Source organism: Neospora caninum, chromosome VIIb (assembly GCF_000208865.1).
Source record: "Neospora caninum Liverpool complete genome, chromosome VIIb".
NCBI lineage: Eukaryota > Apicomplexa > Conoidasida > Eucoccidiorida > Sarcocystidae > Neospora > Neospora caninum.
Genome location: NC_018394.1, coordinates 2,327,109 through 2,353,394, shown reverse-complemented (window position 1 = coordinate 2,353,394; position 26,286 = coordinate 2,327,109). Strand labels below are relative to the sequence as shown.

General features: G+C 54.3%; 3 protein-coding genes across 3 annotated transcripts; 2 read left to right on the top strand and 1 right to left on the bottom strand.

The window, feature by feature from the left end:
- Positions 1-105: 105 nt before the first annotated feature.
- On the top strand, positions 106-7,294 carry NCLIV_026800 (hypothetical protein; the record flags this gene model as incomplete). Its single annotated transcript, XM_003882875.1, has 8 exons — positions 106-1,226; positions 1,576-1,936; positions 2,295-2,764; positions 3,184-4,474; positions 4,942-5,046; positions 5,651-5,833; positions 6,352-6,478; positions 7,143-7,294. 8 exons carry the CDS (start codon positions 106-108, stop codon positions 7,292-7,294), a joined length of 3,810 nt encoding a protein of 1,269 aa, XP_003882924.1.
- Positions 7,295-9,027: 1,733 nt separating this feature from the next.
- On the bottom strand, positions 9,028-18,477 carry NCLIV_026790 (Predicted GTPases (ISS), related; the record flags this gene model as incomplete). Its single annotated transcript, XM_003882874.1, has 13 exons — positions 9,028-9,664; positions 10,268-10,471; positions 10,774-10,878; positions 11,359-11,552; positions 11,875-12,019; positions 12,785-12,944; positions 13,478-13,560; positions 13,868-13,923; positions 14,794-15,000; positions 15,506-15,571; positions 16,048-16,233; positions 16,694-17,081; positions 18,389-18,477. The coding sequence occupies 13 exons, from the start codon at positions 18,475-18,477 to the stop codon at positions 9,028-9,030; spliced, it is 2,520 nt and encodes an 839-aa protein (XP_003882923.1).
- A 3,046-nt stretch (positions 18,478-21,523) lies between these two features.
- Positions 21,524-24,733, top strand: NCLIV_026780 (putative folate/methotrexate transporter; the record flags this gene model as incomplete). Its single annotated transcript, XM_003882873.1, has 1 exon — positions 21,524-24,733. One exon carries the CDS (start codon positions 21,524-21,526, stop codon positions 24,731-24,733), a length of 3,210 nt encoding a protein of 1,069 aa, XP_003882922.1.
- Positions 24,734-26,286: the final 1,553 nt, after the last annotated feature.

The window sequence follows — 26,286 nt, the reverse complement described above, 5'->3', positions numbered from 1 at the left end:
AGTCATATATTGCGTTTTTTTTCAGGTACTGTCGTAGCCTTTCGCGTGATTCCACGCGTAAAGTGCTTTCTGCTGTTTTGCTTTCGTTCGGCATCACGCCACAAAATGAGGAAATCTGCGCTCAGTTTCTTTGACGAGGAAGAAGAGAATGATGTAGTAGAAAGCTCGTTCTCTCATCCTAGTGCTGACGATGGGTGCCAAAGCGCTGCGGCTTCTACGCCTTCAGGGGATTCTGCTTCTGGAAAAGACGCTTCTTCTCCCTCCGCTGCTCCTGTTGTCTACGGCCCAGAGACTCCTTCTTTTCCTTGTCCTGACCCCCTTCCTTCTTTTTCTTCGAAGGCCAGGAAGAAATCCCGAGTTTTGTTCAATGCAGAAGCCGTCACGGCCACGTGTGGTAGCCAAGGATCGCCGTCTGGCGATGCCCCTGGTGTACCTACACCCGACTCGTCAGGCGTCGCGTTCCGCGTCCCCGTCTTCAATCGTCCACGACACCTAGCGTCCAACAAGCTGTCTTCGCCTCAATCGGGTGAGGGGACATTATCGTCTTCCACTTCTGTACAACGAGGCGGAAGTCGTCTGGTAGCTCTCGGCAGCGACGAAAAAAAGAACCGCAAAGGCGCGAACGACGATGCGTGCTCGGTTCGGTCTACAGCAGCTGGCAGCAGCACGCCATCGGTGTTCTCGTCTTGTTCGTCGTCAAAAGTTACAAACGACGAGGCACGGTCTTCGTCTCCGTCGTCCGCGCCGCCGCGCGCTCGGCGCATGCGCTCCGGATGGGACGAAGACGGAGAAGACGAGCAACGCGACAAGGAAGCATACATCGACGAGGAAACGGATAAGATGCTGGCCCGCATTTGGTATGACCGAGATGAGGTCTCTGGCTTTTCGCTTGGCGAGTACATGGACCGAGACGAAGACCAGCGCGATCGATTGAGAGAGCGCGAAGAAAAACTAAAAAAGCTACAAGTTCAGTCGAGGAAGCAATGGCGTGAGCAACAGCGAAACGCGGATAATGAGGCGTGGGAAAGAGACAGAATGAGACGCAGCGGCGTGGGAGAAAGAACGGAGGTGGACTTTGCTGCTCGCATTGCAGAAGACGAAGATGAACAAAAGGAGCACGTCATATGCCGGAACATACGACCGCCTTTTCTAGACGGCTTCGACGTCGAGCATTCGCTGCCGATGATGGTTCAGGATGCTACCAGCGATATGAACGTCATGGCGAGGTAAGAGACAAAAACGGAGACACCACCCCGGGCCTCCTTCCCCTGCTCTTCCCGTCTCTCTCTACAACGAAACGTTCGGCGTACTCGCATGTTTCCGGATCTTCGTCCAGGACGAAACGCTGGCCGCGTGTGTTGTCTGGAGCATGTCTGCGTGAGGGAGTGGTCCGTCGTCTCCCCACTGCCCTGGGCTAAGGTTTGGCTGTTTCCCTGTGTCTTCTCTGTGGAGGCACTTCTCCGCTTTGCATTTCTTTCCAACCTCCGTGTGCGGTCTTCCGTCGTGCTGTCGCCCCCCTCCCCCCCCCGCGTGATCGTGCCTTTGGCGCCTTGCGTTTTCCGCTTTTTCTCGCAGGAAAGGCAGCGCGATTCTTCGGTTCGTGAAGGACCAAGAAGACCGGTCGGCGGTGCGGCAGCGGTTTTGGGAGCTCGCAGGCTCCACTCTCGGCAGCCTCCTGCAGACCAGCGACGAACAGGAGAAGGCCACGCTGGCGCAGATGAAGGCGAACAACTCGTGGAAAATCGCGGGCGAAGAAGAAGGCGAAGAAGATCGACAAAGCTTTCGGCAACAAAACCAATACGCGGCGATTCTGAAGAGCGCAGAGACCGAGGCCACGAGTGAATTTGCGAGGACGCAAACGCTGGCTGAACAGCGCAAATCGCTTCCTGTCTACGCTGTGCGAGACGAATTCCTGGACATTGTCCGCGAACACCAGGTAAAAATAGAGGGAAACGCGACGGAGACAAGAAAAAGGGAAACACTCCGAGAAAGGAGACCCATTGACACAAAACTGGCGTTCCAGCCTTCCGCGTTCTGCAGCGTGTGCCGATCTATTCAAAACCACCTGCATATACATATCCCTTACTCGTTATATATTGTATATTTGTCATGTATATGTGTATATGTTGCGTGAAGCGCGGTCCCGAGTCGTGCGCGATCTCGTCTGTGTGTGTCGGAGAGCGTCTGTGGGCGCGTTTTTTTCTGCCGCCCTGTCTCCTTCGGTGCTCTCCCGGTGTGTCTTCTGCTTTCCGCTTTCCACCGTGTTCTCGCGACGCGCTGCCGTTTCGCTTCAGATCGTGGTGGTGGTGGGCGAGACTGGGAGCGGCAAGACGACGCAGTTGACGCAGTATCTCTATGAGGCGGGCTACGCGTCTCCGGCGTCTTCTTCTCGAGAGGCGCCGAACCCTCTGCAGCGACTCGTGCGCTCTTCGCCGGAGTCTGTGTTGAAAAGACAGAAACTGGCCGAGGGCGATCCGCCGGCCTCGCTGCACGGCGGGATCGCTTCCCTCGCCACGCCGTCCGTGAACCTCATCGGGTGCACGCAGCCGCGCAGGGTGGCTGCGGTGTCTGTGGCGAAGCGCGTCGCCGACGAGGTGGGCACGGAGCTGGGAGAAGAAGTGGGATACGCCATTCGATTCGAGGACTGCACGAGCGAGCGAACGCGAATCAAGTACATGACCGACGGCGTGCTTCTGCGTGAGTCCCTCAGCGACGCCGACCTGGACAAATACTCCGCGGTGATCATGGACGAGGCCCACGAAAGGTAGGAACACCCGAGACGAGAACACGGAACGCAGAGAAGCGAGCGAAAAAGGGAACGCGTCCCTCGCCCGTGTGGTGTCGGAACACAGTCAAAAAGTGCGGAGGTTCGTTCCTGGACGACGGGGCGCGAGGTGTCGACAACAAAAGCCATTTAACACGTAAAACCTGCGTGAGTCAAGGTGGTGTCCTATAAAAACTATCCATACACACACCGCACGAGTGTCGCGTTCCGTTCGACGTTCTGCTCCCTCGTCTCTGAGATGCTGCTGGAGCGTCGTTTTCTCCTCGATTCTGCGTCTTCTTCTCTGTTTTTCAACATGTCGTTTTGTTTCGCGGGTCGACCGTTCGCCGGTGTTGTTTCCGATGTCCCCGGTCCGTTTGTTTTCTGCGCCTCTGTCTTTCTCCGCGAAACGGTTTCAGGTCTCTGAACACGGACGTGCTCTTTGGGATTTTGAAAGGCGTCGTTGCGCGGCGCAGAGACTTCAAGTTGATTGTGACGTCCGCGACGATGGACTCGGACCGCTTTTCTTCGTTCTTCGGCGGCGCGGTGATTTTCCACATCCCCGGAAGAACCTTCCCCGTGGACGTGGAGTTCGCGCGCTCGCTGCCGGACGACTACGTGGACGCGGCGGTGCAAAAATGTCTCGCAGTTCACTGCAGCACGCCGTGGAAGAAGAAGACGAAAAAGGCTGAGGCCCGCGAAACGGCGGCGTCGAAGAAGGAAGGAAAAGGCTCTGGCGGGTCCTCGAGCAAGTCCGATGGCGACACGGCCTCTGCTCGGATCAAATCAGAAGACGCGGAACCCGAAGAAGGCGAGGAGAACGGCGGAGACATTCTGATTTTCATGACGGGTCAAGACGACATTGAGGTCACCTGTTTGCTTCTCGCGGAGCGTCTGGGGCAGCTGGGGGACAAGGCGCCTCCGTTGACGATTTTGCCGATTTACTCGCAGCTTCCAGCAGACCTGCAGGCGCGCATTTTTCAGCCGTCGCCGTTCCGGAAGGTGATTGTGGCGACAAACATCGCAGAGACGTCGCTGACCGTGGACGGGATCAAATACGTGATTGATCCCGGATTCTGCAAGATGAAGGTGTACAACCCCAAGGTGGGTATGGACGCGCTGCAGTTGACGCCGATCTCGCAGGCGAACGCGAATCAGCGGAAAGGCCGCGCCGGCCGCACGGGCCCCGGCGTCTGTTACCGGCTGTACACCGAGCGCGTTTTCATCAAGGAGTTGCTCACCTCGACGGTTCCGGAAATCCAGAGGACGAACCTCGCGAACGTCGTCCTTCTCCTCAAGAGCATTGGCATCCGCGACATTCTGTCCTTCGACTTGATGGACCCACCGCCGGAAGAGACGATCGTGAACGCGCTCTACCAGCTCTGGGTCCTGGGCGCCCTCGACAACTTGGGCGAACTCACGGCTCTCGGGAAGAAAATGGTTCTCTTTCCGCTCGATCCGCCGCTCTCCAAGATGGTCTTGGTCGCCGAGACCCAGCGCGCGACGCGCGAAGTCGTCACGGTCGTCTCCATGCTCTCCATTCCCTCGATTTTTTACTCGCCGAAGGAACGCCAAGACGAGGCAGAGGCGACGAAAGAGAAATTCTTCGTCCCGGAGAGCGACCATCTGACCCTCCTGAACGTCTACCAGCAGTGGAAACGAACGCAGTACAGCAGTTCCTGGTGCACGCGACACTTTGTTCAACCCAGAGTAAAGAACGCTTCCAGTGGACATACACCAAACTTCTTGAGCAAAGCGGGGCAGAGGGACACATCCGTCAAAACCGACTGGGCATCTCTCCAAACGCCTTCGTCTATGGCAGAGATATATCGATATGTACTTATATATTTACGCCGTGTGTGTGTGGTGGTGCGTCTTCGCGTTTCGCGTACGTTTTCGGGTACCGAATTTTCTGTGAAAAGAGACGCTGCAGACACCTCGCCTATCACACATCTATATTGCATCACGTTGCTCTCCAGCCCATATACATATATACATATATATATATATATATATATATATATATATGTTATGTGTGTGTGTGAGCATGTGTAAGGATGTGTGCATATCTGCGTTTAAATCTGCGCGTGTTTTTTGGAAGATGATGCGAGAATACGGGTTACTTTCTGATGGCGTCACTTGCAGTTTTTGTGTGTGCTTTTGGATTTTTCGCCTAGGCGATGAAGAAGGCTCGGGAAGTTCGGGCGCAGCTTCTCGACATCATGGAACAACAGGGTATCCCCGACGTCTCCTGTGGCACGGACTGGGACGTTATTCGAAAGGTAGACAGTGGAAGAAAAGTGCACGGGTGCATCTCACATGTTTTTCTATCGTAGATCTCTATCGACCTATCTGTTTGTTTACCGGCGTTTCTGTCTCTCGCCTTCTACCCCGACATATCTACATGTTTATCTCTATGTATGGACATATACAGATCCGTGTGCCTAGTTTGGGGTGCGTGGATATTTGGCTGTCCACCAACACATAAAAGCCTAGATACTTTCCCTTTCACCTGCATTCATTATATACATATATATATATATATTCATATATTTATGTGTATGCGTGTATACGTTTCATGCAGGCGCGCCTGAGAGTTTGTGGTCTCTGCACATCTGTTGTATATCTCGATCTGAGCAAATGAACACCCTTTTTGTGGACCCGAACGGCTTTTTGGTGCGGCAGCTGCGGCTGCATGTCTGGTAATGACGTAGGCTCCACTGCTGCTCCTACTTTTGTCTGCAGTTTCGACGGGTGTGTTCCGCCCTGCTGTGTGTCGATCCTCTGGCCTCAGTTCTCGACTGTACCTCCTTTTCGCGTCTTTTTCTGTTTCCTTTCCTTCTCGCACGACTTCTTGTCTGTGTCGTCGTTCACTCTGCTGCGCAGTCAATCTGTGCGGGGTACTTCCACAACGCGGCGAAGCTTCGTGGCATCGGCGAGTATGTCAATTTGCGTTCGTCCATTCCCTGCCATTTGCACCCGACCTCTTCGCTCTACGGCGCTGGACACACGCCAGACTACGTCGTCTACCATGAAGTCATTCTCACGACGAAAGAGTACATGCGAAATGTAAGTTGAACGAGGCCGCTCGGAAACACGCGTTCACCCCTTTCCTCTCTTTAAAACTGACAGTGTGCTGCCTTCGCACTAAACCGAACACTCGCGCTTCCCTTTCGCATCTCGCACATCTACTCTCCACCTTTATATCTATATGTCTATCTATGTCTATATCCATCTGTATATATATATAGGATAGACTGATATATTTATAGATGTGTTTGGTGTGTCTGTGCATACGTATGTCGCTGTGGTTCTTCTCATAACTCTCTCTAGACATTTTCGTGATGGTCTCCACATGTGCCCCACTGTGGATCTCGCCGTTTCGGCACGCCCAAGCCCCGTCGAGACTTCGCGTCGGTGATCGCCTAGACGCGCGAACAACTGCTCGCCGCTTTTGAAGACATGCGACATCACATGCGCACATGCGTTTTCAGCTGCGCTTCGCTGACTCCCCCAGGGAGCGCGCGGGCGCCTCTCAAAATCAGTGACGGATTCCCACGCGCACACGCAACTCTCTGTCTGTACAGGTGACCTCCGTCGAAGCTTCATGGCTAGCCGAATTGGGTCCAATGTACTTTGCGCTTCGACGCATGGGGGAAGGCGGTCGCCAAGCGCGCGAACGGGACGAAGACGAAAATCGAAAAGCGGAGTCGAGTGCGTGGTACCAGAGAAACGTCGAGACGTACACCCGCTTAGTGAACAAGTAGACGTGCAGTTGTGCCTGTCAAAAAAACGCCCGTCGATCGATTTGTGTATCGACATGTGTGGATATATCCGTCTCTATTGCGATACATCAATGTGTCCATATATATACATATATATATCGATATGTATTGGTAGGCACGTATTTGTGTATGCATGTAGGTGTGTGTTTCCGTGCGAACGTTTGCTTTGGAGGGGCGGGTACCGATGAGAAGGAGAAAACGAAAAAATGGAAGTCTTGCTTTTGGTCATGGCAAATCCGTCTCTCTGTTTGAACCCCCGTATATCTATCTCCCTCTGTCGACTCAGATACACGAAAGTGCAAATATGTTTTACTACATATAAAAGTAGATGCATACACGCACATTTAAATAAACAAACATTTTTGTATGTATGTATGCATGCATGTATGTATGTAGGCATGCATGTATGTATATATATGTATATATATGGCCACAGGAGTATGGGCGGTCGACGAAGCGTGTCCAGTGGGCGAGGACTCCAGAGGAAATATGAGGACGTTTGTATGTGGGTTCGTTTGTTGGTGTGTAGGTGTAGATTCTTGCTCGCGTTTTGCTTCATCCGCTTCTTCGTTTCGCTTTGTCTTTCTTTTCAGTTTTTCAGCAGCAAATCCAAAAGGCGGCTGCGCACCAGCAGGCGCAGGCTGAGGCCGCCAAGGCCGCCGCACGAGAGGCCCAGCAATTTGCCGTCGCAACCGCGGGAAGAAGAAAAGGCCCCGGAGGGAGTTCTCGCCGACTAATTTGTTAGTTTAAGAACGATTCTGCGCTTTCTTCCGGTGGGAAATAATCTCTTAAAGGGAGAGGAACGCACAATGTGAAGACACAGAGCGTTGACGCGCCTCGTTTGCATTCAAACTTCAACTCCATTTGCATATATACATATATATGTTTACATTTATGTATATACATGCGTATGCATGTACATGTATATCTATGCATATGCATATATATCTATATACTGATGTTGGCGAATACGGACGAGGGACCGTCTTAGACTGGAAATTGGCCCCTTGGGTTTTTTGCAAATCGGTTTTGTAACCCTTCCTGGGCCTCCGATGGGAGCGTATGTCCTTCCTATCACTTCGTCTCTACTGGCGTCTTTTTCTGAGTTTTCTTCATCTCTGGTTTCCGCTTCTTTGCTCTTCAGTGGGTGGCCAGCTGTCGCTTGCGTCTTCGTCATGTGTCGCTATCGCGTCCCTTCCACTGCCTTTCGGGTATCTTCTCTCTCTCAGCTCTCCGATTCTCTCTCTGGTTCACTCGGGACTCCCTGGTTTCTCTGTCCTACTTTCTCTTCCTTTCCTCTCTTCTCAGTTTCCCACTTTCTATTCTGTCCATCTCCCTAGTTTCTCTGTCCTACTTTCTCTGCATTTCCTTCTCCCTCCGGTTCCCTTTGTCGTTTTCGCACAATACAATTGAAAGCTAGGCTTTTTATACTTCCGTCTTCATCTGCAGTTTCACAGAGAAACGGTTCACCTGTAAACAACCACGATGGATAATAGCTCGGCACCCTACAGGATCACCTCTCTCTATACGAATATGTCGATATATATATATATATATATGTGGGCTGTATCTGTGTGCATGCATGTATGACAGCAAAGTCTGGGATAGCAGGCGTACTAAAACCCGCATGCACTGCCTATTTCGAATTGGGGAAGGCACTGGGCACGTTGTCTCTCTTCAGAATATCGGTCAATTCTGCACTGGTGAATGCAACGCTACATGCACACATCTACACCAATGTAGAGATAGACAGCTGCATGTGCACATATAGAGTGCAGGAGGCATATATATATATATATATATATATAGGTGTACATGCTTATATATATATATATATATATAAATAATATATATATATATATATATATATGCGGGAGATTGAGAGAGAGCGCGCGCGCGGGGAGTAAAGCGTGGCGAAGGCGTGAAAACGGATTTGCGGGCCTGAAGCGCAGTTCTGTCCTCAAAAGAGGAGAGAGGAGACGCAGGGACTGTGAGCTAGAGTTTCCGGGAGGCCAGTGACCTGACAAGATTCATGTCCACGCATAGCCCCCGAGACGAGTCTTCAATAAAAAGCAAAATCGACAAGTGGCGGATCACTGGACAGATATAAGCGTGAAGTCTCAGCCTCGCGAAGGGATCTTGGACAAGTCCCAAAAAGAGACGCGGAGAGTCGAGGTTCCTCCTGTGTCTCTAGACGCACACCAGCACGCAAACATCCAACTCTTGACATGGGCATAAACATGTACAATTGTCAATTTGTGGCTGTGTCCGTTAGCAAAGAATCTTGAGTGGGATCGTGGCGCATGGACCACAACGGAGGCAGTTCCCGCATGCCGCACAGAGATGAGACTTTGACTCTGAAAAAGCAACGCGTTCAGCGAAGGGTGTGGGGAAGAGCGAGTGCATGCAGAGACGCGAAGAAAGAAGTGGAGAGGCTCTCGAGGTCGTGGAAACACGGGCCATTCGTGCGAAATCGGTTCATCGGACACTGTGACTGCGGCGGCGATCTTCTTCGGGAGGACGGAGATCCACGACAGCTCCAGCAACTTCTGTGTTCTCGTTCCTGCCTAACCCCTCGTCCACTTCCGTGTACACCTTCGTCCCTGCAGCGTCTTTGGCCTCTCTGGTTCTCTCAGAAAACGAGAACGGGGAGGCGCCCCGGTGGTCCAGGACCGCCTCCGTCCCCCAGCGAGAGCTCGCGAATGAAGACGCACTAGCTTCCTCTGTCAAGAGACTTTCGATTTCTTGTTTCTTCCCTCGAGCAACCAAGCCAGAGTGGTTCTCCAGGGGAGAGAAGTCGGTGCATGCAGTCGCGTCCTTTTCGGCTCGACACTGCAGGGGGGAGAAGTCGGTCCCTTCGCCTGCGCGTTTGGGGGGGTTCTCGTCGAGAGCGCCGCCGTCGATGGACGAGCGAAAAGAAGCGACGCCAGCTGAAGAATGGATCGCGCACTCGTCGAGTGTTTCCTCGGAAGAGACGGGGGCGAGACACGCCCGCGCCTCGGCAGCCTCACGCTCTCGGGCTGCCAGTGCTGCGTGGAGGCGGTCGCGTTTCTCTTGGTCTCGAAGTGCCTCAACCATGCGCTTTTTCTTCGCATTAATTCGTGGGCCACGCGCTCTAAAAAGAGAAAAACACGCCGCGACACAGACAGATATCCATCCACATCCTCCACAAACACACGTCGATACACACACCAACACGTCGAAGACATATATCCATTTCTAGATATATATGTAATGTTTCATCCAAATATATATATATATATATATATATATATATATATGAGGTGCACGATGGATGTGAAAAGATAAGAGTGAGTTAGAGAGGCGACAGAGGCTAGGTGACGTGTCAAAACAGGGGTTTTGAATTTGTATGTGTTTGTATTGCTTTGCAAAAAGAGGATATGCACATCGCTTTTCTCATTCAATCATAGTTCCGCACACAGATAGACATATACAACCTCAGATACAAACTAATGTTGGTATCGATGCGCATGACGCAGCATACAAAGGTAGGTACACACACATAATATACATATATATATACATATATATATATATATATATATATAATCTATACATATGTGTATGCGTATAGGCAGATCCACACGTGCGTTCGGAACAGATGCGTCGACAGAGCTAGATTCAAGTTAAATGGTGGCGTCGTGGTTCAGAGAGCGGACTGTGTAGAACCGTCGTCAAGCCTCCGTTTTGTGTTTACCGCGGGCTTTTTCCGTGGAAATCTTCGACGCCCGTGGTGCGGATTTGCAAAGGCAACATGGCAGGTCGGCGAAAGATCTTTACACCCTGAGGAGCCCAGACGTGTAATTCTTTGGGCCCCGCAGCGCCGGCGACGGAGATCCACCCCAGCCCCGCAATCGAAATGTCGTCGTAGGCCGTCGAATTGCCTGCATGCACTTTCACGCTGAGCCGCAGCAGCGAAAGAGCGCACGAAAAGAGATCGGAACATTACAGAGACGACGAGAAGCGAAGACGCAAGGAGCGCGAGTGAGACGATTTAGAGACAGAGAGAGAAGGCGAAGTCTGCAGAGGCGCGCGTGAGCGGCAACGTCCAAGGAAGAAGCAGTGCGACTACAATTACTCAAGAAAACCACGAACGCGAAAGGCGGGAAGCACGCACGTGAAGAAAGAATTCGCTCTTCCTCGAGAGGCACTCGGGGACAAAATGAAGGTCGATCCTCTCTCTTCTCGTTCTCCTTCTCTCACCTGTGTCTCACAAGAGGCTGCAGCCTGTCGAAGCCAGCAGGAAGATGTGGCGGGTAGAGAAATGTGCACGCCTTTCTTGACAGAAGATCTGCCGCCTTCACAGTTCTGAAACGAAAACCGAGAGAAACAAAAGTTCCACGAAAACAACAGAATGTCCACGTTGACATGCACTCACGTCCACACTCACAGACATACGCATATATACAAATACCAGTAAACGCATGTATGCATGTATGTATATATATATATATATATATTGGTAGACAGAAATGTGTATATGTGTCCTGATTCTCGCGCGTATTACCGGTTGTGCTTGTACTGCAATCCAGTGAGGAATATAAATAATATATATATATATATAAATAGGAATCGAACCAAATACAGATAAGAATGCATGCTCATCGGCAGACATGTGTAAGTATGTCCGTAAACCTACCCAAAGATAAATATATTTTCATTTACGTATCTGTACAAAAGGGTCTGCATCTATCTACATATATATAAGGACGTTTCTTGCATGCTATTTGAACGTTCCTTTATAGAGGCGCGTCGCCACCTGCATGGACTGGACGAGGGCAGTCTTACTTGCAGATGTGGAGAGTGATTTTGTGTGAGAAGTAGCAGGTGATGAGGGCCGTGGAGCCTTGAGCAAGGTCGATTCTGGCCATGGCGCCGATCAGCAAAGACTTGCCTTCCGTCACCGCGTAGGTGATCGGCTGCAGGCGTTTCGACGGGACGATGGAATACAAGTCGGCGGCGAAGCGAAGCAGAGACGTCACCTGAGAAGTGAAAAAGAGAGAAGAGACAGGACACCAGGAGTCGCAAAAACGAGCGCATGCAGAGGCCTTGCACCGAAGGGACACGAAGGCATGCCAGAGAGAGGAAACGAAAACCGAAAACAGAAAACGCGGAAGACCGCCCAAAATGGAACGCGATGCGAGCGAAAACAACTGAGCTCGGGACACAAAGAGGAAGCGCCTTTTAAAGCTCTCCGGAGACTCCCCGTGGAGGCATGCCGACGTCTTCGGGGTTTCGAACGGGAAAGAAAAGACGCAAAAAAAGCGAAAGGAAACCGGTCTTCCATGACGGCAACCGACGTACTTGATGTCTGGAAGGTATTCCGGGTGTATCGATGAGTTTGAAATCCTTAGGCAGACCAAAAGGCAAGAAGGAGAGCGTCGTGCCGGGCATGGCCGATCGCGTGACGCCTCCTGACGCTCGCTTCATGAAGATCGTTCCGGCGTGCCTGAGAACCGAGAAGGCGAATCAGTCTCACACCAACAAAGTAACTCACACGAGCCTCCCTCGTGCTTCGCTTTCTTTCCCGTAGGACGCGCCACGCGAATCGCATCAGCAGGTATCGCGGAAATCGCCCTGTCGCGTTTCCGCTGACGCGTCGCAGCAGAGTGATAAAAAGGCGACCTCAGGCGGTTTTTGCCACCACGCTTCCGACCGGCTGGCCTAACGCCGCGGCGAAACGGCAAGCAGAAAAACAAATCACTGAACGCCCGGAGACCTCGCAGAGCCTCGACGAAAAGGATTGTGCACGAAATACAGTCTCAGAGCGCCAGGACGAACGGAAGCTCTCAGTCGAGACAGTGTCTTGCGCTGGAGCGTTGTGTCGCCCGGTTGCTCAGGAAGTCGCGGATCCGCGCCTGGAAAGGGCGCGGAGTGTGCTGCGTCTTGAAAAATGAATCTGCGGTGTGCAGGCGTGTCCGTAACTTCCGTTGGAATCTTTGGTTCGCCTCAAGTATGTCGCCTTCTACTTGGACTTCGCGCTTGGCAATGTCACGCCGTGTTGTTTCAGGCGCCGCTGCGGCATCTCAACCCGAGGCGAACTGCTGTTGATCAGTTGAGAAACAAACAGCGACGATTGCTGCGACTGCTGCTCGGTTTTTGCAGTTCCCTGTGTGTGGTTCTTGCCGTCTACGCGCGGCGCCTTGGGAGATTTCTTCGCCTCGCGTTCTCCACGCGCCAGTTCGCGTCTCTTCTGTCGCTCGTTGCGGCTTACTTGTAGTTGATGAATTTGAGGAACCTCGTGACAAAAGTCGACTTCCCAGCGTTTACTCTGCCCACCACGTAGATGCGACGGCCTTCGACTGCGGAGACACCCCCCGGCGCGGGCACCAGGAGATGTTCGAGCCGGCGCTCGAGGTCTTCGAAGCCTTCCCCTGCACGATTGGAGAAACGCGAACGAAATCGGCGACAACCTTTCGGAGACCAGGCGCGCGCGAACACCCCGCAGAGAGTACCGTCGAACCCACGGGGCCGCAGGCGCAAGCGGAAAAACGACACACGTGTCAGAGAGGAGACAGAAGCATGGAGAGAGACGGGGGAAGCGGAGGAAGGGAACGGGATACCGACCCTAGGCGAAACACGAAGCGCGAGTGGTGTTACGGAACCGCGTGAGGATAAGAAAGGAGAAACAATTCGTCGGCGAAGAGAGCCGATCGAAGAGCCAGTCGCGAGACAGTGGAGGGATGTCAAATGCACTGTCTGTGGAGCGAGAGGCGGTAGGACAGGCGGCGAAAGAAGAGAGAAACCACGAGAGGGAGAGCGAGAGAGGGAACAAGAGAGAGAGGAGCGAAAACAATAGAGAAACAGGACGACAAGGAGAGACGGAGAAGGAGAGAGGTGGAGGAGAGAGAGACGAAGAGAACGGGAAAGAGGTAGAGAGAGAAGGAAGAGAAGGCACGGGACGCACCTGTGGCGGATGAAACGAGGATGCAGTCGTCAATGTGGACATTGTCGATTTGTCGCACCATGCGTCTTACCCACTCCTTAACTCTGTTCAAAAAAAGAAGAAGCAACGCGATAGAACAGTTGTAAGAAAAAAACGCCAAGACGCAGGCAGGCAACAGCAAGCGAGCCTCGGGCTCAAACGCGCTCTTCGAGAAAGAGGGAAAAAAGAAAAACGCGGCAGTCTGTACACCCCAGTAAGAGACGACAGAAGGAAGCGAAAACACGCCGAGCGAAACGGCGAACGAACAGACAATCTGCGGTGTGAGCAAACCTGCGGAGCGTGTGGCCCAGAGGAGACGCCACTGACAGGACAGAGAGAAAAGAGCGAGAGAGACTCTGTGGAAAAACCTACTCTCGCTTTTGCGCTGTGCGAGGCAGGCAGTCGATTCGGTTGATAAGCCAGATGACCTGAAAGAGAAAAGGCGGAGCTGTCGTCTCATCTGTTCACAGTCAAAGTTGAAAGAAGTGTGGAACTCGAGAGAAACGCCCGGTGGACCTACACTGGGCACGGGCGGCAGACACCGGCTCCGGAGTTTTCTTCTCTTCAGGGAGTAGGACAAGACGTCTACTGAGAGGGGAATGCATGCACAGTGATGGAGGAGACGTTCGTTGGAACGGACGCAGCGCGGAAGCCATCATGCACGTGCATGCAGAATGTAAATCAGGCTGCTGGAGCCATGCCAAGGGCGACGACGGAGTGAACATGTCTCCGGTCGACCCGGGAGACAGCCCGACGCAGATGGATTCAGCGAGAGACGGACAGGGCGTGTGTCTGATCGACGCCGGAGTCCTTCTGAAACAGAGCGTCGGGGTGACTGCTGGAGCTCCACTCCGGGAGATAGCCCGGAAGGCAGGCAGATCCACGAGGGACGGGCGCAAGCAGGGAGAGAAGGGAAAGGGTCATTTGGAAGAAGATGGATAAAGAGGAACACGGAAGCGATATATCTCCTCTGTCAGAGGTTTTCTCATATATATATATATATATACGTGGATATATATTTTTTATATGAACGTCTGTTTGGGGATATCTGTCTAGATGCAGAGACACATGCGCGCTCTCGAGGGGCCAATGAAGAAGAAGTGGAGAAGGCCGCGAGGACCCATCCGTGGATGGCAGAGGGGACTTTGCCAGCTTGCGCGAGATGCAGAGTTTCACGCACTTTGTACTGGAAAGGCGCGAGAAATCATTGAGCATAAAGCATTGGCATGCAGAGGCGGAGTTCGAAGACGACACTCTACGCAGACAACTGAACACGTGCAGCGAAAACGTTTTCTTACGTGGAGACGCTTGGAGCGACACGCCTGAAACAATTCGGGAACGACGGAGCTCTCGAGGTCACACACATCAACCAGTTTGAGCACAACCGAGTCCTTCTTCATGGTTTTCACAATCGCGTTAACGACAGTTTCAGGTTCGAGAGACGGCAGCAATGCGTCCTGCGCGTTCGCCGCCGCTTCCCACTGACCGTCCAGCTGCTTGTACATCTGAAAAGCCAACACGAAGGTGGAAACGCGGGAAAAGAGCAACAGGGGGAGGAAAATGCGATGACAATGAACAAGGTCAAGACAGAGAAGCCGAGGACGAAGAGAGGGAAGAAAACAGAAGGACTGATCACGGGCTCTCACACGCGGCTAGCAGGTGAAGCAGCGAGATCAAACCGGTATACCCCGGTTGAAGGGTATAGACATACACATGTGTACGCCACAATCATACACCACACAAACCATAAATATATATAGATATAGATATTAATCCATGTATGGAGATAGAGAAGGTGTTCCAGAGACCGTTATTATCCTGCACTCGTGAATCTCAGACCGGATTTGCCTTTATGTTTATTGCTTTGCGTCTCGGGTGGTCCTCCATTCTTCGCCCTCTTTCTGTCCGCGCGTTTTTTCTTCACTGTTTGCTTGTTTTCCCTGCCTGTCTTGGCGGGTTGTCTTTCTTCTCAAACGGCTGCCGATCTCCCTTCCCTTCCCTGACACGCACCTGAATACGGTAGCATCGGCGACACAGCAGGAGTCTCGTGCGCTTGCGAAACCTGGGACTCTTAACCTGAGAAATAACAAATTGAGACAGAGCGTCAAAAGAAAAGTAACATCTCCTCTCCCACGCCCTTCTCCCTTTTCCTCTACCTATTACTGTCTCTCCCTCTCCCTCCCTCTCGCTTACTCGCTCCTCTTCTCTCTCTCTTCCTCCTTCTTTCTCCTCGTTGTCTCAGTCTCGCGCTCACCTTCTCTCTCTTCCGTCCCGTGCAGAATCGACACCACCACGGGACGCCTTTGCCGTTCGTCGCCTTCCCGCTAGGCCCGAGCGCATGATGATTGTTCGCTCTCTCGCAGTTCATTCTTCCCGCCTTCTCTCTCTCCCTTCTTCCCTATTCGTTGTCCTCTTCTTCCCTCCTTCTCTCTCTGTCGCTTCTTCCCTCTCTCTATCTGTCTCTTCTTCCTTCTTCTCTCTCCGTCTCTTCTTCTCTTCTTCCCTTTCTCTCTCTCCGTCGCGTTGGGCCTTCTTCGCTGCTTCGCTCTTACCGTGATGACTTCGACGCCGTCTGGGACGCTGTCTACTTCGACGCCCTTTGCCTTCGGGAGAGACTTCCATCGGCCGCTGTACCACTCTTCTTTTTTCTCCGCAGAGACGAAACCTTGACGAGAAGGATCCTCCGTTTGCAGCTCTGCGCCGCAGCCCGGGCAACGCCGCGGGGCGTGGTGGATCTCCTGCAGAGGGAGAGGGGAACAGAAAGAACAAGAGAGAAAGAATCAGAGACAGAAGAAAGAATCAGAGAGAGAAAGAGTGGGAAAGAGAGAAGAAAGAATCAGAGAGAGAAAAAGTGAGAAAGAGTGAGAAAGAATCAGAGGGAGGAAGAGTGAGAACGAGGGAAAACAGAGAGAAAAGGAGAGAGAGAAAGAGAGAAGAAAGAGGAGAGAGAGAAACGGAGAGAGTGAGAAGTAGAGACATTAAAGCGCTCGTTGCAAAACAAACAGTATCCGCAGCTTCGCACATTCTCGCCATATCTGTGGGGATGTTCTTTATAGAGTTGAGAGTCGAAAGCTGTCTCTCCGGGAAGCCGCCGACACAAAGACCTCCGGCCGGTCCTTCTCCCAGAGGCTATCTCCTCAGTCGCTCTCAGATCGCGAACGCCTGAGAAACGGGTATCGTCAAGTTTCCCTGGCGTACTTGAAACGCGTCCTCGACAAATCCAGGCGGCAGGGCGTCGGCGCTGCCTGTCCACGGCACGACGTCGTCGACGCCGAGCTCTCCGTTCTGGTCTTGTCTCTCTGTCCGGTGTCGATACGGCGCATGCAGATCTTCCTGTTCGCCTTTGCTTCGCCGTGTTTCGGAGGGCCTTTGTCTCCGGTCGACTTCTCCTTCCACGCTGTGTCCCTGCGTGTACGACCGCCGCCCCAAGTCGGGCGTCAGCAAGCTGCGTGCGGCGCTTGGAGCAGCCGAGACGCCCGAGAGGAAGGAGTGCGAAGAGGAAAGAGAGGAACGGAGAAGCGAGAAACGCGGAAGGACAAGAGGTAGGAGCGGGGTACCGAGGGAGGCAGGAAGAGAAGAGGAATGCCTGAGAGGGAGTGAAGAAAAGGCCAGCGTGGCGTGCAGTTTACAGTTCAACGGGTTGTCGACAGACGAAGCAGAAGAGAAGAGCCGGACGGAGGTTTCTGGGAGAGGCAAAGCATCCGAAACGCAGGGAGGAACTTCGACTCGACAGTCGCTTTCTTTTGCAGGCGGTTTCTTGTAGCTTGAGTCCGTTGTTTCGGTAGAAGGCGGTGCCGTGCGCGCGTTCCCGTCGCCAGGGAACCGGGCGCAGGAGCGGCCTAAAGTATCATTTTCCAGGAGAGACTCGGCTCGAGAGACAGGCACGCTTCTCGGAAGTCCGCGCCAGCCGGGGTGGGGGCGCAACTCGCGTCGCCTTCGCTGAGCTCGGGGGAGCGAGGTTTCGGGAGCGAAGGCGACAGAAGAGAAGCAAAAAGAAGAGGGCCGCCAAGAGAGCGGAGAGGAAGACGAGACGGTGGAAGTTCGAACAGAAACAGAAGCGGGTGGGGGGAGCGGCGGCAGAAGAGGACGGTCAGTGAACGAAGGCGAGGACAAATGGAGCGCGAGAGAAGGCGCAGCACGTAGAGAGTTGACGGCAGCGACAGGCGTGGGCAGGGACAGGGGGGACAACATCCTTCGCCGCCACTTCACGATTCTTGGTCTCCTTCCATACGACGCGTTGCCTCCCTGGCGCAACAGTCGTTCCATGGAAGAGGCCTCGAGTGGCCTAGTTGTCAGAGAGTGTGTCCCTGCCATGGTTCTGTTTTTTGGTTGTTGAGGAGGAATTTCGAAAAGAACGCACCCGGCGGTTGTCTGAGGCGGGAGCGGCACTCGGCGAGACGCTGTCTTTTTGCCCAAGGAAAGAGCCCTAACAGCTCGGCTGGGCAGCAGCGGCGCCGTGTGTGTGGAACGCGGAAGGTCCCTTCGAAAGAGCCATCGTGAGCGGTCTCTCTGGTGAGCAGAGCAGAAAGTCAATGTGTGGCCACGAAGCCGAGGTCTTCCATCAGAGGGTTGGCCAGCAATTCGTTTGAGGTGGGCGGCGAGCTTCGCTGCTCGTTTGAGAAGCAGCAGGAGTCGCGTGGCGGAGGAAAACGGCGGATGCGAGGCTTCTCAGAAAAGGAAAAGGGAAGGACGTGCAGGTCACAGCAAGCGGGTTATGGAAAAAGACGCATCTATCGACCTTGGACGAAAAGCTAGAGAGAGCAGGACAAGGAATGACGCAAAGCAGAAAAGGGCGTGCGATTCAGACACATGCGAGGTGTGCTCAGGCACGCGGAACAGTCTTCTTCGCCAGGAGAGACAGTGCAAATTGAGAGGACGCTGGCGGACCCTTACTTTTGAGTAAACAACCAGACGAGTGGGCGTCCCTCAAAATTCCAGTTCGCGGATCCTGCTGTCGTGGCGGGCACGCTTCTGAATGACATAGCGCCAGAAGGGCGGGGGGGGGGGGGGGGGGATCTTCTTTTTCTGTGGGTTCAATGCTATAGTTAATTTCCCCGTTCTCGAAGTCTTCGCGACCTGTCGATTCTTTTCAGTCGATACATGCGAGCTGTTGCATGCCATCTCCGCAGCATTTCGGCGGGCACGCAGCGCTCTCGCTTCGACTTTACGGTGTGTACAGGCCCAGTCGCGTTCCGTCCAGAACCAGAAAGTGTGATGAAGTGTGTTTCTCTCTCGAGTATTCCTGTCGCAGGATCAAGCCTGTCTCAAATCAAGGATTGCGCAGACGATGGTTGTTAGTGCCGGTCGGGATTCAGGAGCGACAGGGGGGACCGTGCAGCGTAATCCGGAGGCACTCGACAGAAGCGGGAAACACCAGGGATAGGCCACAGGGTGTCTTGCCGCAAAACTGCTGACACAGGCAGCAATGTTGTGTCATCATCTTAATCGTAAGGGAGAAAAGCCTTCCAGTGTGAAGAAAAACACACTGGAGGGGAAACCCAATAAGTGCTGGTGCGCTGGAGGTCACAGCAGTGGGCGCGGAGCTGAGGCAACCCACGGGCAGTCAGAACGCTGTCACAAAAGTTAAAGTCGTGAGATAACCTGGATAGGGTCTAACATGGGGTGGAGCATGTGTCTGGTCTCTCAACAGACGTAAGTTGGCATCGTGAAATGCACCATCAAATGCTGCGCGACTGTTGGTTGCTCGAGGTGTATATACAGCGCAGCGTTTCCTGTGGACAGGAATGGTCCCAGGCTCCGCTGGCAAACTTTGTGCGCCTATTGTGACACAAAAAAAGTCGAGTTCGATCCTTAATGTTTCGACACGCCTCCGACCATCTGTTTAGTGCTCGCTGTCTGCCAAGCGTCCGGCCGGCAACGAGTGAGCATAGGAACCTGTCGAAGTATTCACAGAAAAGGCACCTAGCAACCCTTCATTTGCACACCCGGTTGAATCGCACAGTCCAGTGACGGCAGTGGTTCTCTCTGGCAATACGAGAAGGCAGATGATCCATGTTTTGAATGTTTAGGTCGAGGGGGGCGACTGCGGGCCGCGTTCACACAGGAATAGATACGTGTCTTTTTACACAAAACGTTCTAGAGAGTGCACCAGTGAGAGGGAAGCAACGATACGTGTGAGGTGGTTAGACCGTCCACACAAGGCAAAGTTTTGTGGTATTTGAGGTGGTGCTGGATGTGCATTTGGCGCTGAAACGCTGGATTTGCCACTGTCAAGTAGCAGCACGGGTCGTGAATTGCATTGCTGCACTGAACCTGTTATTCGCTGTAGTGGCCCTTTGATGGAGGCTTGAGAGGGAACTGTTTCGCACGTCAGAACCCTCTGAGAGCGCGAGGCTCACTCTCTTTCTTTGGTAGTTGCCTTCCGCGGCAAAGCGGAGACAAATGAGTACCCTTGCCACTGTTTCTGCCACGTAAGTCCAACGAAAGGGCTGTCGTTGAAATCCTGGCAACGAAGTGGATTCTATTGATGCCTACTTCCTGCCTCTTTCTTTGATGGTGGAGCATGTCCTTTTTTCACGCTTGCACTTGTGCATTTCAGCCTGTGGAACTGTGCAGGTGCCCTCGATACGCTTCGACCAACAGGCGCAGCTTCCAGCTCGGCACTTGACCGTCTCGAGCCGATATTCCATTCTTCACAGGCGGTCCCGGTTCGCCCACATGAGCGCCCTTTTGTGCTGCAGAAAAATGTACCCCCTGGGGATGGCCATTGGTTCATAGAAAGCCCAGGAATGAAAAAATCCGCTCCTTTGTATTCCTGAGGTTAGCCTGACGAGTATGTGTCACCGTACCGACCCACTGAGAACTGGCACGTTGAGCGACAGACTCCAGTCCCATCTTCACACACTTTCAGTAGCCGTATCAGCCACGCAGTCCTCCTTGAAGTTCAATTCCAGTGGCAAATGCAGGCAAGTCAGCCTTGTTTCTTCAGGTCTAGTTTTTTTTTTAAGCCACGTAGGCAAACACACGACCCAGGAGCCCTTGCCTGCACGAGTGCGCTGTCTTTTCTGACGGCCAGCAGACCGCGTGTCCGAGAAGCGGACTCTTTCTGGCTTTCGAAATTTGGTACGCTGCACAAGGAGTGTCGTAAGGCTTTCCTGGTTCATGTAGCAATTTCAAAGCGTGACACTTGAACAACAAACCTGCGTGACCGCCCCCCGAAGGGTTCCGCCAAGTTCGCGCAGGAGTGTCGTGCCGACTGGTCCGCCGGAATCCTCCAGCGAGAGGTAGCCAAAAATCAGAGGTTCACACCTCGCGCGTGTGCTCATCGCGCGGCACTTTTTCTAGCTTGCTCTGTTCGCCGCGTTGTGGGATTTCAGCATGGGATCGGCGCCAAATGCTGCTGCGTTGAGCGCCAGCAGTCGCACATGCATCGAACCAAGACCCGGCCTGAAAACAGCGCACCGGCGGTGTGGCGGGTGAGAGAGGCCACTCTCTTTCGAAAGTGCCTGGCTCACTGAGAGGAAAGCGTCATTTCTCATTCAGGTGTACTTGGAGGCGGAAAGGCGTTGTGGATGTCGAGCCTGTCTTCGTAACTTCCTCACGCCTTAGCGACGCCTGAGGAGGTCTGTTCCGTGCGACCTTTTCGGGAGGTAAGCCCAGTTCTTTTCCTTGCGTCGCGTTTTTCCTTGTCACAAATCCGCGAGATTTCCGACTAAATATCAACGGGAAACTGCTCGCGTTAGCAAGAAGTTGTCTATCCGCCGTTTGTACCCATTTCTCAAAAAGCGATGTCTACGGGGGCCTCACGTCCAGCGCAAGTGACCTGTCGCTTTTTCCCGAAAGACAGCGGTCCAATCGCCTGCTGCCGCCAGCGACGCGGCTGTCCTTTTTTTCGAGGGAAGATCCGTCCTCGTCCTTTCCGTCGCCTCGTGTCGGTTTGCGCTGCCGGGAGTTCCGCGTCTGCGCGCACTAGTGCCCGACTCTCTGGGCAGATACACCGTCTTGCGAATCCGCCGAGAGCCTCCTCCCCCTTCATGCCGGCGCATTTTCTCGGTCTCCCTCGCTTCCATGGCGCACACGAAACGCACTTGCGCAGTGCGCTGGTGCAGGCGCGTGTCGCCTGTCCGACTTTGGGATTTTGTCAAGGCCGTGCGCCGCGATGTGGGCTTCGAGTTCACCGTCATGATGCTCAGCACGTACGTCGGTCTGAAGGGGTTTCTCTACATCTTGACGACGGACTCGCTCCTGCCCTACATGAAAGACCTCGGCTACGATGGCCTCGTGTACCAACGCACCATCACGCTCGCCTACGTCCCGTGGGGCATGAAAGGTCTCGTCGGCTTGCTCTCTGACGCGCTCCCAGTCGGCGGCTACCACAAGCGGTTTTACATGCTCTTCACGAGTCTGTCGGGAGTCGCCAGTCTGATTTGTCTTCTCTTCCTCTCGAGCGAAACGGCTCGTAACGCAGCCTGGGTCATCGGCGTCCTTTTTTTCTGCGTCCAGTTCCAGATCGCCACGGTGGACTTGATGTGCGAGGGTATGTACAGCCAGGTGATGAGCCAGAAGCCTCACGTCGGGGCGAACCTCGTCACATTTGTGAACGGATGCACGACTGTCGGCGCGTTTGTCGGCCGGCTCGTCGTCGGCCCGGTCAGCGACCGTTTCGGCGCTCGGCCGCTGTTTATCCTCGCCCTTCCGATCGCCCTCCAGTCCCTGCTGCCGATCAGTCTGAACTATCTCATGGAGGAGCGGGTGAGTCCCGGATGCGGAGTGCTGACGGAGAAGGTGAGGGACCAGAAAAATGTCTTCTTCATGGCTTTTGCAGTCGCCGTCGGCGCCTCGGGCGTCGCCGCACTCACACTCATTGGCGGCAGCGGCATGACGTACATCTTGCCTTACTGCGGCGTTGTGTCCGTTCTCCTGATTGCTCTCTGTGCCCTGTGTCTGCCGGTGCAACTCGCCAAGTGCAACGTCTTCTTCTTCCTCGACAAAATTGTCCACATCTCCATCTCGGGAGCGCTCGACTTTTTCTACACGGCCGCGCCTGCATGCGTCCCCAACGGCCCCCACTTCGACTACACCTACTACTCGACGTACACCGCAGTCGCGGGGACACTGGCGACGTGGCTGGGCCTCGTTCTCTTCCAAGTCGCCCTTTCCTCCTGGACCTACCGCAGCATTTTCTGGCTGACGAGTGCCGTGCGGATTCTCGCGTCCCTCTTCGACTACGTGATGACCACGCGACTGAATGTGCGCATCGGAATCCCCGACAAACTCATGTATCTCCTCGGCGACGCAATCATCCTCAGCCTCGTCGGCACGCTTTCGCACATGCCCGGCGTGATCCTCACATCGCGTCTCTGCCCGCCGCGCCTCGAAAGCACCGTCTACGCGATCCTCGCGGGAATCAGCAACTTCGGCCACAGTGTCTCGACACTGCTCGGGATCCGAGCGATCAAGGCGGCCAACATCACCACGACCGCCACCGAGGGCCAAGCCTGCAACTTCGAAAACCTCCCCGCCCTCATCCTCGTCGCGCACTGCGTCCTGCCCATGGTATCCATCCCCATGGCGTTGTATCTCCTCCCAGGCACGCCGATGGACGAGCCGCTCGAAGGGGAGGCAGCCGACTGCATGCGCCGAAGAGACAAAGAGGGCGAGGCGGACGGAGACGACGCTGACACCAGCGACGAAGAGACGTTCGCCGGGAAGGGCGAGAGGCGGACGCGCCGCAGGAAGATGGAAAGGCCGGGCGGGAGAGCACCGAAGTTCGAGGCGGAACTCGTTCGCATGCAACCAGACGCAAAAGCCCAGAAGACGACTCTGGCGGGCTGTGTTCACCACGCCGTCCCCACGGAAGACGAGGCGTTCGATGCAGAGTACGGCGAGTTGGATGTGGATCGGAGCGAACGAACGTTCGCGCCACACAGAGAACTCGTAGACGAGGTGGAGATGGCCGAGGCGTCGACGCTCCGAATGTTTCCCGTTCTCGGAGAAGATCGGGAGGGAAGCGACTTGCCGCAAACCATGGGCGTCCCCGTTTTCTTTACCTTCACTCCTCGGGGAAGTGGCAGGCGCCGAGAGGCCGACGACGACCGGCGGCAAGGACCAGCCAGGACAGTGGAGCGGAGAGTGAGGAAGCCCCACGAGAGAGGAAGCACGCGAGTGCGGCGAGGCGACAAGGGCCAACGCGCGGGAATCTGCTACTCTCTCTGTTCGTCTGACCAGGTTTCCCTGTCAGAATCGCGGGAGTTCTCTTCGGGTTCTTCTCCGGAGGCGTCGGAAGGCGAGACAGAGCGGGAACGCACCGACGGAGAGCCCGAAGAACGCGGCGGTCCGCCGTCAGAAAAGCGGCGAGACGTCGCGAGCGAGGGGATACTTGGACACCACTCTGTCGCCGTGGCGCACGGGCGAGCCCCGCCGTCTTCTCAGTATCTGTCCTCGTCTTTCTGCGAAGAGCAGAGACAGACAAAGTCTGGGCGGCGGAAGCGCTCGGACGACGGAGATCAGCCTTCCTCTTCGTCCTCAGCGGGCGATGACGGAGGGGAGATCGCCTTCGTTTCCGACTCTGACAGCCGCGGGTCCGAAGCCGTGGTCTCTGGAGAGGTGTTGCGCGTCGCGATGGAGGATGCAGAGACGACGGCGACTCTCGCTGTGGACGCCGCCGAAGTGCGGCACGGACGACGGAAAGCGGGCAGAGGAAATCTTGCCTCGGACTCGCAGGTGCCTGTCGCTCCCGCGACTCTCGTCTCGCCTCCCTCTTCGGGTTGGATGTTTTCGCGCGAGAGAGACTCTCCGGGTCCCTTTTCTTTTGCTCAGCCCGCAAACCCTCCACCGCCTCTTTCTACGCTTCCAACTCTTCTCTTGCCGTTCCCTTCCTCCCTCGCGTCTGAGCCGTCTTCTCCCGCCGCAGCTGGTCTTCGTGGATCGGGAAGCGGTCAGCCGGAAGACGAGGATTTGTCGGGCCTTGTGGGCAGTCCGCGGCGGCCGTCGCCAGGCCCCGCCTCTTGGCGTCTTCCCGCGTCGTCCGTTGTCCCTGCCTCTCTCGCTGGATCCGGTCCCGCGCACTCCGTATTTGGCGAGGGAAGGGCCACAGTCTCCGTGGAGCTGCCGCAAGGCCCCGGCAGAGGAACGTTTGTGGAAGAGACGTGCCCCCAGATGGACAGTTTCTCCGACCTGAGAGAGGAGCGGCGAAGGGAAAGCCTTGAGGAGCGCGCAGCGCCGTCGAGAGAAGAAAGTGGACTGTATCCCTCAGCTCGCGGGAGAGAAGACAGCTGAGATGAAGTGGCCTCAGAAGCCTAAGGGAAAGAAAGAGAAGCGCGCAGGAGGAGTACAGCGGTTCGAGCAACGCGCGGAGGCTATGCAGGTCGAGAGAAGGAACAGCGACTGCGTACAGCGTTCAGCGGTGCGCGCGTGAGGAGAGGGGAAGGAAGAGAAAGAGGGGGGAGGGGGACGAGAGAGCGCCGCAAAGGGCGAATTTGACAGAACGTGTGTATGCTCTGTGTGAATTGACGCAGCCCTGTGAACATGGGTCTGCTTTGTGTTTTTAGGGACCGAAAGGGGCGGCTCGGGGACACTGCACAGTGGAGAGAGTGAACACAGACGAGGTGAAGAGAAAAGAGAGAGAAGGGGCTACACGAGCTGGAGGAAATCGAACGGTTTAGCAGTCTCTGCCGAGAGGACAGAGAAAGAGGAGTTTGACACAAGGGAGGCGCAAGGCGCGAAGCAGGGGACCAAGCGTGGTGGGCGCGCGTTCCTCAGAGAAAAGGCCTTCCCTTTCTGTGGAAACGGATTCTCGGCAAAAGATGCGGTCGGGGAAACGCGAGAAGCCGCCAACCCACGACTGCAACAAAAAAGGGATAAAGGGTTAGGACTTAGGTTTTAGAAGAGAGACGCATGCATGCGCATCCAGCTGGCGGTGACGGAAAAGAAGCATTTGAGGGTCGTTTGTTGCCACAGACGATGAAGAACGCGTTCATTTGCGCTCGCGTTTCGAGAGCAATGTGTGTCTGTGTGAGGGGAAGAAAGACGAGAGAAAGAACGCGCTCGCCGCGCTCCAGGGTACAGGGCTGCGTGTGTCTTTGTGGCTAGCCATTCTGCTGTGCCGACTCACCTATGTGGGTGTGTTTCTCCTAACAAGGATTCCTCGCTCCAACTGCCGCTTCGCACAAATATCCGTCCTGTCGACAGGCGGACAAGAGATACGTCTGTCTGTACCTGCTCTCATATATATATATATATATATTCTTCTGTATATAGATATGTGTGTGTATATATATAGTGAATAGGCTCGTCGGCATTTGTATATGCGTGTAACACATGAATACGTAGTTATGTGTGTGTGCATATACATATGTGTATGTGCATATATATATGTATCTAGATGTATGTAGGTGTATGTGTATGTATAGCGAAGCGTATCTGCCCATTTCCCTACTGTATACGCCTTGATACTTATGCTCCTAGGTGTATTTCGCCTGGGCTTTTTCTGTTGAGTTTGCCTGTCGGCGAAGCGTCACATTTGCTGTTTTTTGTCACGTGTGCGAAGGTGCGTTTTCTCGCGGGAAACCATGCACGGCGACGCCACTCGCCGACGAATGCGTTTTGCAGAGCTCACTTTTCGTCGAACTGCATGCGCAGTCTGCCGGTGCGATTCCGATGCGAGACAGAGGTTGAGATGCGAGAGTCGCGAGGGCTCCGGGCCCCGCTTTTCTGTTCCCTCGCTCTGTGGCCTACACATGCACAAGGCGACTTTTGGAGAGAAGCAAGTCTGTCGAGAAGACTTGCAGCGACCTACATATCTTAATCGATGTGGGAATTGCCTACACTCA